At 40.4% G+C, this 11,869-nt stretch overlaps 1 protein-coding gene across 1 annotated transcript; it reads left to right on the forward strand.

Moving 5' to 3' along the window:
- Positions 1-1,709: 1,709 nt before the first annotated feature.
- LOC310963120 (beta-1,4-galactosyltransferase 1-like) lies at positions 1,710-4,774 on the forward strand. Its single transcript, XM_083935796.1, has 2 exons — positions 1,710-2,145; positions 3,230-4,774. The coding sequence occupies exons 1-2, from the start codon at positions 1,750-1,752 to the stop codon at positions 3,896-3,898; spliced, it is 1,065 nt and encodes a 354-aa protein (XP_083791922.1). The 5' UTR covers positions 1,710-1,749; the 3' UTR covers positions 3,899-4,774.
- The last annotated feature ends 7,095 nt before the right edge of the window (positions 4,775-11,869 follow it).

Consider the following 11,869-nt stretch of genomic DNA (forward strand, 5'->3'; position numbering starts at 1 on the left):
CTGGGTGGATCTTAAGTTGGATATGTACAGTATGTGTGGGTTATGCTGGACTGCCGTTATGACAGAATAATGCTGTGGACATTAAACCTTTTTAAACAACATGTTAAAATAACATTAATATAAGTATTACTGGCAAATAGCTACAGCCATCAACAGAAGATGAGTTTATTTCTTTGCAGTAATGTACCTGACTTCATCGCTCCTCTGTGCTGTTGCGTCCTTTTGTAACAAGTCAGTTATCCGGAAAACCATTTTGCCTCACACACATGTTCTTCTTGTTCTTTCGATTACCTGAGTTCCTAAAACATTCCAACCCAACAAATTCCAAACAGCAGCACTTCATTTGTTTATGTTTGATCAATCAGCTGCAGTATGTTTATGGATGATAAGGTTACATGACTTTAACAATGGCCCAATTGGTTTCAGCGAGAGGTTTGGGTACTGATGCCAATGAAACTTAACATCTTTGGGGAAAATCTTGATCCTGGCAAATTATCATCATTCCTCCCAGTTCAATACTGTCTGCAGGAAGGTGGTTCTTTTATTCACACTGAAACTGAAACAGAAACACCCACTCCATGTCACACCACATCTCAGCATATTCTCAGGTACTGAATGCGTGGAACCTGCAAATTTGCATGTGGAAACTGACTTAGGATACTGCCGTTTTCTAACAACCTACAGTATGTATAATGGCTGTGACTTTTGTTAACCCATGTGGGCTAAAAACATCTTTTAACTACCCACTGTTAAACTAGAACAGCTGTTCTGCCGTAAAAGGCATAGTTCCTGCTGAGGACAAAGTAAAATTGTGTGTGATCAGTGAAACTGTCATCCTTGCCATTTCCCTGCATTCACAGAGGGCAAGGTTCCTCATTTTGATGGCACTCCCCTTTCTGGCTGTGCGATTGGTTCATATACACAAAAATAGGAAGTCAACTGCAGTTTAGGTTACTAATCGGTGACATAAAGGACCACCCTGTCCTGAGGGCTGTAGCCCTTTAAAGGTTTGGCCCTACGAGGATCAAATGTTTTTTCAAGAATAGTTGCAACAGACAGACTCACCAGGACGTCTACATGTTTTAAAGGCCGGTCAAGTTTCAGTACCTGGGACGTATCTCACATTTTCTTTGACTGATTTGTTTGGGGTTGTCACTCTTGGTTGTGAGCTTTGAGGCTCATGGGGTAACCTGCTGGTCTTCCAGTTTCACAGGGACACTCCTGTGGCACCGTCATTTATCAACCACTAGAGGGCCCAGTTTGACAACATACAGGAAGTATTATTATTTCTTTATTATTCATAGTAGTTACTGTATTTTTCAAATACTATTTAGCCAATCATTAAGTCCTCTTTATCTCAGTACATTTAATGTTGTTTTTGTTCCATATAAAATAGCACAAGTCTTAATGTAGGCTACATTTTAGAAATACAAATAAAAATAACTATTATAATAGTATTGTAGACATACCAAGACACACAGCAATACACTTTCAATTGAATCAGTCATAAGATTCTGGGAAAAGTATGAGGATGCAAATAAAAAAGAGTAAAGAAATCACGATTAATAATTAACAACAGGTGTGAGGCCCAACCTGATCAGCTGACGTGAACAAGGAAGCTGCTCCCAAGTAAATAAAAACCTGTCTGGTAACTCTTTTGTTGGGAACACCTTTGACTTGCAAAGAGAAACGCAGGTAGCAGAGCTGTATAAGAGCTGTTGAGCGTACTCTATTTCAGGGATAGCAAAAATGAGAAAGCTCTTTAACATACTTGTTCTTTTTGCTGTTGCCACTGTGGCATGTTTTCTTGTGCTTCTATTCTACAGTAAAGACAACACTTTCATTCTTATTTCAAAGCAATATCTAACGGACAATGGAAACAACACACTTTCCCAGTTGGTGAAAGAATTTGTTCAACTGAAGAAAGAAACCCAAAATCCCAACCAACAAGAGACACAGATGCCACCCACTATAAACAGGAGCAAGACTTTGGGACCCTGCCCTGACAACCCTCCAGACCTTGTGGGTCCACTCCGTGTGGAGTTTAATTCTAAACGGACTTTGGATGAGGTGAGAAAGGAGATTGGTTCTCCTCTTCAGGAAGGAGGACGATACAAACCACCAGACTGTATCGCCAAACAGAAGGTAGGTGAATGAATGGAGAGATAAATTATTAATGAATGATTGGAACAGGATTAAAATTGGAACAGTTTACAATGATTTTCCGATACTTGGAATCTATTTTCAAAGAGTTGTCAAAACTTGAGTGAAGTATAGACATACTATTTGTTTAATGTGTGGAAATTAGCAACACCTTTTTAGTCTCTCATACACAGGCAAAGCTTATACTTGTTTTGTTTCGTTTGGACATGCTTCCACCTGCTTTTACTTCCCTCCTTTGCACTGCAATTACAGAGTGTCCTCTACAGGCAACCTCACCTGCATGTCAGTGTATCATCTCACTCACTACACACCACTTTCTTTGTTCCTTTTCTTTCAGTTTGTCATCATTGAATGGAATTTTGTAAGCTTCCACATGTTACCTACTTATTACCTGCCTGTTACTTGCCTGTTAACCGCCTGTTACTTGCCTGTTAACTGTCTATTACCTGCTTGTTGACTGTCGGTTACATGTCTGTTAACTGTCTTTTACCTTCCTGTTTACTGTATGTTACCTGACTACCTTAACTTATCTGTTAACAGTATGTTACCTGCCTGCTGTTACCTGTCTGTTACCTGCCTGTTTACTGCCTGTTACCTGTCTGTTACCTGCCTGTTTACTGCCTGTTTACTGCCTGTTACCTGTCTGTTACCTGTCTGTTAACTGTATGTTACCTGCCTGCAGTTACATGCCTGTTAACTGTATGCTACCTGCCTGCTGTTAGCTGTCTGTTAGCTGTGTGTTACCTGTCTGTTACCTGCCTGTTATCTGTCAGTTACCTGCCTGTTAACTGTATGTTACCTGCCTGCTGTTAGCTGTCAGTTACCTGCCTGTTAACTGTATGTTAACTGCTTGCCATTCCTTCTTAACAAATCATTAAACTGCACCAGTCTGCCTGTCCTCATCTGCATTTGGGTCCATTTGTTGCCATCCATGACAACAAGGCTATCGTGATTTGAGATCTTGAAATATGTTACATAATTTGTTTGTTGTTTTTTTTTTTAAATAAAGTTAAAAATCTGGATGATATCAACAGTTAAAACAGATCGTAAACTTTCATTTGTTTAGGTGGCGATAATCATCCCATTTCGAAATCGGCATGAGCACCTGAAGCATTGGTTGTATTACATTCATCCCATATTGATACGACAGCAGTTGGACTACAGAGTGTATGTCATCAACCAGGATGGAGAAGGAGTGTTCAACCGAGCTAAACTGATGAACGTAGGCTACGTCGAAGCATTGAAGGAATATGATTATGAGTGCTTTGTCTTCTCTGACATAGATTTGATTCCTATGGATGACCGAAACCTCTATAGATGTTTTGACAATCCCAGACACTTGGCTGTGGCAATGGACAAATTTAACTTCCGTTTACCCTATAATGGCTACTTTGGTGGGGTTTCTTCATTGTCTAAGAACCAGTTCTTGAAGATTAACGGCTTCCCGAACACTTACTGGGGCTGGGGCGGCGAGGACGACGATATCTATAAGCGAATTCTCTTCCGTGGAATGTCTGTTTCTCGACCTGACTCCGCGATGGGAAGGTACAGGATGATCAAACATGAGAGAGACTTGCACAATGAGGTTAATCCAAAGAATCCTGACAAACTGCACAAAACCCAGTGGGCCATGGATACAGATGGGATTAATTCCCTCAAATACTCAGTCAAGGACATTGTGAAGGATATACTGTACACTTTTATCACTGTGGATGTTGAGGCACCGCCAAGCTGAACGAGGATGGAACCTGTGGATCTGGGACTACTGTTGACTATTCTCTCAAGACTTATAAGACAAAAGGAGGTGGAACTGATGATTTTATGTAGTTAAAATATCCAGTCATATTTCACTACGGTCCGATGGGTATTGGTGTGGGGTAATGTATGCATGTGTGTGTGTGTGTGTGTGTGTGTGTGTGTGTGTGTGTGTGTGTGTGTGTGTGTGCGTGTGTTCGTGTGCGTGTGCGTGTGCGTGTGTGTGTGTGTGTGTGTGTGTGTGTGTGTGTGTGTCAAAGTCAACTAAATTGAAAGTAAACTTTATGAATATGAAATACAGAGACTTCTCAGTTATTACTATCCTCAAATGACAATAATTACTCGGGATAAGACAAGTGGAGAAAAGAGACATCTTGGGGATTGTTACATCCAGTTCATCTGTGTCTATTGCAAGGATGAATATAATATGCAAAGCGGATGACGCAGAGTCAATGATCGGGTGAAGGAATTGTATATTTTATTTCTCATTTTCACAATATTTTCTAAATTTCGGGATTTTATATTATTTTTTGTATTTTTTTTGTACAATGTAATAACCACTTTAATCTTTTGCATTCAACATTACTGTTACTGTAAGTGTGAATATGCAACATATGGATTTAATGAAAAGGCGAAAATTCCTTTTAGTTGCATTGATGTATCTTTTTATGTTTGGAAGATGGGTTTACTGTTTTTTTTAGTTATTTATGGCCTATTACAATGCAGTAAAGAGGATGTGATTGTGCTTTTTGTTTTGTGAACTGTAACTGTAAATAAGCTGAAGCATCTCAGCAGGTTCAGCACTGAGTTTGCCAACGAACATTGAAACAGAATTAAATTTATGATGAGAACACTATGAATGAGTGACAATACTCTCTAAATTGTAAAGTTGCTTAGTGAAATTGTGCGTTCAAGCTGGAATATCACTAACAACAATTATTTTATCTTTACTAATCTTTACTGGTGTAGACAACGTTCCCAACAGTGGAATACTTCCTGGGTGTGAGTTACAGTAACATAAACAGCACGCTTCAGAAATCATACAATGCTCCACATCGGCTGCAAAGAGCTGAAGTGACTTATTTGGGTAGTTTTCAAATCATGCAGATTGTGTTTCTGTTTCTCCCTCAGTGCAGATTTATTTTCTTGTAACAGGTATAGTTGGAGGCTTCAGGGGTTAAACAAACATGACCTGACTGGTCAATCATGCAGAAGATGCTTTAGAAATAGCTTTTTACAGCCCTAAGTACACACCCTCACAAACATAACCATACATGTATGGAGTGGGTGCCCAACCTCCTAATGCATTTTTCAGCATCTAGTGAATGAGAGGCAACATGACAAACTTTGAAAGGACCAACACCATGGAATTTGTTTAGCTCATGATGTTTATTTGGTAATTAGAGGAGACCAGGAGAAGTTGTAACATGGGAGGGTTGTACCACTTTGAATATCTCCAATCAAAAACAAAATGGAGTGATTAAAATCACTTCAGTTTGGGCTAGTTTTTCATTTACATTAATGAAAACCTAAAGGCCTTGATATACTAGATTACATGATATATTAAAGGTTTTTGAATATATGTGTTCTACAGTACCTAGGGGTTACATATGGGATTTCTTTCACGGTTGCCGTGGGTGCACATAGTCTACAAACCGGATTGATATCACTTGACAAACTGTAAATAAAATACAACAAGGAGAGGCGTGTTAGCTACTGAAGATTTGAGGAAACCTACCAACTATCTTTCATCTTGCACTGTAATCGAATGGCTTCCCCTCTTCAATAAAAAATAACAGTTTTCATTTTGAGTATTTATTATACTATATAATGGGTTTAGTCAATTTAATCCTGTTACAACTGGAGTAACATGTATTTCAGAAAAACACGTAAATACATTGTTTCAGTAGCAGACATTGAAGATAATAATGTAGCAAATTGGCCCTGCAGTGTAAATGGTTTTTGATTTGTTGGGCAAATCATAAAAATGTTCCAACTGTCCCTTGTCTCCCTACATTCAAGTGTTTAATAGGGGAATTAACTTAGTAAAACAGGATACATATCAGCGTCCCACAAAAGTTTCAGCTAAATCCAAGCCACTGTTCTGTGTATCAATTTACTGTGTATCAGACCATTAACTTATCCCATGACCTTATCCGTAAAGGAAACTTCAGTCATCACGCATTTTGTGATTCATTATTCAATTCATATGCTGTTTGGCTGCTCACACAGCCCCATTCAGTTTGAAACTTAAACATCTTGTTTCCTGTCACTTTATCATTTTTAAAATCAGAAATTGTTACTTTAGAGGAACACAATGCTTGTTCATCTTTTATTCTAGTGAACTAGTAAAAACCAGATTTACACATTTGACTGTCTGCAGGGTTACAGTGTCCAGTGTACAGTCTACTGCATGCTCCTGCCATGTCCACAGTGTGCCAAACAGCCCATTCACAGAGTTAAAAGCTTGTCTGTTGATGAATTATTGACAAAGTGAAAGGATTACACAACAGTGCCCTGAGAGGAACTATGGCATCATATGAGAGAGAGAGTGACGGAGGGATAGAGGACGAAGGGAATGCACAAAGAGGAAAAATGGTGGTGGTAGTGGGGGTGGTGGCGGGGGGGGGGGTTCTTCTGAGGTTGCAGAGGTCGAGTGGAACCTTTAGATGAGGAATTTATGTGTTTAGATGATGTGTGCTAAGAGTCAGAACACTGGAGAATTAAATCTCAATCCCTACATTTGTCCAATTCTTAATACTACTGTCGATGGTTTATTACAGACTCTTGAGGCTTGAGAGTAACAGCGTCTGTGACTGTATATGTGCATTTCAACATGTAGGTTGGTATGTTTCTATTTATCTGGATAGATGTTTTGCTGCATCAGTTCAACTCACACACTGTCACCCACCCCCCAAACACTGGCCCATCCTCCTTCCTGCCCAGCCCCCTCTTTTCATTGGTTGACCTAGAGGAGTTACTATGGGAACGACTGTAGAGAGGCTGCCATAAGAAATGTGGGGTACAGCTTTTGAATGGTGCTTAGGGCTCCATACTTGCTATTTAGTGGGCACAGTAGCCTATGTGAGCTTTTTTAGTATGCCCTAAACCAGGTGTCTCAAACTAATCCAGTAAAGGGTCGCTGTGGCTGCAGGTTTTCATTCCAACCAAGCAAGAACAAATACAACTGTGTGAAGGCGATTCAGTTGGTTGAATAGGTCTAGTCAGGTGTGTTCTTGCCTAGTTGGATCAGTTTGAGACACCTGCCCTAAACCTTAGTATGAAACCAATAGTACGTTAGTCGCATAATATTTCTAGTGAAATATTACAGTATGCACCACTGGACAATACACCAGCATAAATATCCCACAATGCAATGCATTAATTAAACATTCATAATAGACAGGGACCAAGGGAGCTCTGCTACTTTAATAACTTTGCAATTCACATTTCAACATATTTGTTGTCACCTGCTACGATGGACATATTGTTAAGCTTTTACGGCAATTTAAAGGTTCTCTGTGTAATTTAGGTTTGTATTTTAGGTTGCCTACTGACAACTGGCCAGGAATACAGTTGGAAATTAGCCGTAAAGGCTAATGCTGCTCCTTTTACAGTTCAGTTAATTAAAGGGGATGTCCATGAAACTAAACAAACAAACCAAACTTTCAGAAAATGCTTGTTATAAGTGACACCAGTAGGTGTTAGTGAACTGCAGTCAGCATCCTGCAGTTAGCATCCTGCATACTTGCATACTCCATAGCCACCAGTGAAACACACCACAGCAAAACAGTAGGGTATTACAATTATACAATAGCGCTAGCTTGCTGTTGCAAGTCAATCAATTTGTCAGCCAGTGTGACAAAGCAAACGACGGCAGATCCATGCTGTGCAGATGAGCCACAAGCAGCTTAGGTTCTGATGAGCTAACATTAGCAAGCAAGCTAACGTTAGCCAGCAAGCTGTAACTTGCCACGCTGCAAAATTTCAGTCAATGAGATAGGTTCATGTTTTGGGTCTTTAGAAAGACTACTGAAATAAATCCAGACATTAGAGCTTACAGCATACTCATGGAACTCATAAGCAATAAACTCTTGTTCCATTCAGTCACCTACACTCATGGGTTTTGCCACTTTAGCCTACATGTTCTAGTGTCGTAGCTGGGGGCTAATAATAGCTTATGTTAGCAAACTTAAGACAGTCCTGCTGTAATAAACATTAATGAGTGAGTTTGCTGCTAATGAATCTTCTTCTCTACTCGTCTCTTCTCTAGCATGCCATTATGCTGTTATTGCCACTTTTGGCTGCTGTTTATCAAAAGTTAGCTAAAAATGCTAGCTAAAAGCTTTACTTTAGAGCATCGAAGCTAAACAGACATCCTCACTCACATTTTGTTCACATCTTTGTTCTTCACACCTGCCCTTGTTCTGTATATACAGCAGATTGTATAAGAACTTTGTTACTCAGCACAAACTAAATGCACTTGTCATGCATAATATCCGATTTTTGTACCAAAACAAACACACGTGCACACACACACACACACACCAGCACACACCATTCTCACTGTCAGCATCACTTGCTTTGATCTGGTGGGTTGGTACAAGTGAATGTTATGGTCTTACGTAATGCTTTTACATAAACCTCAGTGTGCAGAAACAGAGAGAGAGAGCTGGATAGAGAGGGAGGGCGGTTGCTGCACCATTACAAAGGGGATTCGCACTGCACCAAATCCTCCTCCCACTACACATGCAAGCGCACCCACACCACAACAACATATAAGCTTTCTCAAGCAACATGTGTCCCTCGAAACAATAATACGCCTGTCTTTCATCTGTATTCAGGACACGCAGATGCACACACACAGGTTCCACATCCACATGAATCAGCTGCCTGCATGTCTTTGTCATCATGTTTGCTGTCTGTCCCCGTCTCTACGTATCTTTTCCCACGGGAGACCAACAGCAGACATTGACACATCCATGAGGCGTTCATCTCAGCAATCAATAAAGTGTATTGATAACCTATTACTCCAAAGCCAAGCAGACCTCTCTCCAAGTGTGACGCCACAACACGAACGCCACAAGCTGCACATCAACAAAAGCATCTCTTGTTTTTCACCCTCTCTCCCACCCAACCAACTCCATGGGGATTTAAGTCACCAGGGTGTGGGGGAGGAACGATGGAGGAGGGGAGTTGATGAGAGAGGGGCTCTATCTGGTTTAGCTCTAATTCTACAAGCACACAATGCCTGACATTTAACTGTATGGGGTTCTTCTGTAAATGCAGTTACAAAGAGTCAGGAGCTTATCTATCATTGCAAACTGTTTTATTCATTAAATATGAAAAGTGGAAAGATTTCACACTGTGAACAGACAGAAAGTAACAAAAATAAGGAAAACACAATGTGCGTTTCATCGCAGTGAATTGACCACATAGAGGCTCAGATTTGTAAACAGAAAGAAAGGAAAGAAGTATCTAGTGAAAGAAAAATACAAGGAACTGAGCCATGTAGCAATATGGTGGCCTCTGTGGTTGATGTCATTACTTTGTATAGGCCAGTGCACTGGATCAAAGTACCCAAAGATTCACTGTCAAACTTGTAAGTGGAGAAACGTGGAGGACTTCATATTCAAACAAAACATCCGATACATAGTGATCGCTTCAGTAATATAATTTGATTGGTGACAGTATCATAAAGTAACATTTTTGGACTTTTCAGGCAACTGTTTTGGTCAACAACAATCATAAAAGACAGCACAGTGAAGGCAGAGAAGACATGAACACATGATCTTTCTCTGCTCCCCAAATGACCTTTAGCCTGCCCTTTTTATCGGAACGTACTTACTCAGATCAGATCAGGTTACCCTGTCCTGCACTACACCGTCAGGGGGCTGAAAAGATATCTGAACCTGGAGCAGTGTTATGGATCAGTCATCGCATTCTAAATGAGATGGAAAGCTATCACAAACTAGAATGACCCTCAAGTGTCACTGTGGTTAGGATTGGAGAAAACTTCAATCTCGAATGTCTTTCCCTACATCAACCCGTCTCTTTTACTAAAGGGCAGGGAACACTCCGCTCCCTGCAACTTGTCTCACTGAATTACTGACAAAGGCCTTTTAGGAGTGCAATAGGCCAACACCCCCTCATTCTTAAAACAAGTGGGGCTTTGCAAGGCTCAACATACTGTGCAGTAGCTTGTCTTCATTTTTCAGAGCACGGGGGACTTAGAGAACAGTAAACTCCACCATTTGTCTTAACACCACAAAAGAGGGACAGAGAGGAATACAGACCAACGCAGCTGACCTACAATCAACAATGAATGTCTAGCTATATTCAGATTCACACACAGCTGCAATGGCTCCGAGAATGAAGTTGTGCCATGTTTGTTAGTACAGCAGCCAGGAGAGGAAACGTGAAGAACTCCAAACTGATGTTGCATTAGTTTTGCTTCGTATGTTAAGCTCTGATGCAGTTCATTGTGTGACTTAATAGTATTTTCTTCATCGAAATCCCTGTCAGAATGTCCTTGTCTTTTCGATTTTTGGGTCACAGCCTATTTTAAAAAAAACACTCACAGGCATTTTCTGGCTCTCTAAAACTGTCTGACAGTAGGATCCACTCACATCAGCCTGTACAGTGTGTTAGTAGAAGAAGAACAGAGAGAACAGAGAGCAGAGTTTAAGCAGCCGGTGCAATCACAGTTTAAGATCTGAGCAGTATGACTTAGGATATAAAAACAGAATGAAATCCAGTAAATAAGAAAGTACTAACTAGAAAAGAAATGTTGTTTGTTCATGTGTCCTTAGAGAAGAAAGTCATTCAGTGTAGCTACGAAGACTGTGTGTAAAAGGTTATTCAGTATCAGATGATGTTCCCTGACCTTTGTGCCTTGTATGTGTGGCACTGCATGCGGAGAGGGAGTGTGTGTGTGTGTGTGTGTGTGTGTGTGTGTGTGTGTGTGTGTGTGTGTGTGTGTGTGTGTGTGTGTGTGTGTGTGTGTGTGTGTGTGTGTGTGTGTGTGTGTGTGTGTGTGTGTGTGTGTGTGTGTGTGTGTGTTGAAGCATCAGTGCAAGGGATCCCTCCAGGTTGAGTATTGCGATAGTTTTGCAGGCTTCCATTGGTAATTCAACAGTTGTAAATCCCAGAGATTGACATCCTATGGATGTACTTCGGGTGATGCAGTGGGGGTTTAAGTGAGATCCAGATACAACAGGCTGAAGCCAAACTTAGTCCATCCACAAAATATTAATAACCAGTCAGAACAGAGGAGGTCTCCCCCTTTAAAAAAACAAAACAAAAACAAAACCCCAAGATAATGTGCAGCCTTCTGCAGGGCAGCTTTTGCTTATTTGTAGCTGCAAAGTATGTCAGTATCAAAACCAGATCTCAGTGTATATTTGTATTTTTTCACACATTCAGTTTAATTAGATGAAGTCCAAAAAGGTGAGTTATTCCAAGCGGTATTGTTGAGTCTATACAGGACTATAAGAAGCTGTGAAAAACTGAAGACTGGGTTGTTTTTGCTTTAGTTTTTTTTTCACTTTGGCTCTAAAATCAAAGGATTAGGAGGTAATTTGTTTCAGATTAGACAAAATGACAAAAATAATTGATTAGATTAGGTCCGTACACGCAAATGATGTTATGCCAAGTGGAGATCTGTAATAAAAATGTAAAAGATAAAAGGTGCTCTGCTTTTTTTCCCTGTTTTTGCAGTGTGCAGTCATGAGCTGTCGAACTCTCAGCAGGTCAGGAGATTTTCTGGGAAGGCAAATGTGTCTATTGCGAGTCCATGGATTGTCGAGAGTCAACCTCCAAAGTTCCAGAGAGGGGCTGTGAAGTGTTAACCCAGCTTTTTGGAGCCTCCTCGTGACTTTCTCAAGTGAACAAAACCACTTATTCTATTCTAGCCTGTCGTAAGCCAAACACGTAAAGAATGAGGGCTTTT

Source organism: Echiichthys vipera (genome assembly GCF_963691815.1).
Source record: "Echiichthys vipera genome assembly, chromosome: 21".
Lineage (NCBI taxonomy): Eukaryota > Metazoa > Chordata > Actinopteri > Perciformes > Trachinidae > Echiichthys > Echiichthys vipera.

What these genes read in the sequence shown, in the direction of transcription:
- LOC310963120 (XM_083935796.1), top strand. Translation starts at nt 1,750, where the DNA reads ATGAGAAAGCTCTTTAACATACTTGTTCTTTTTGCTGTTGCCACTGTG. An exon ending in ACTGTATCGCCAAACAGAAG is followed by an intron (nt 2,146 to 3,229) that starts GTAGGTGAATGA and finishes TCATTTGTTTAG; the next exon opens with GTGGCGATAATCATCCCATT.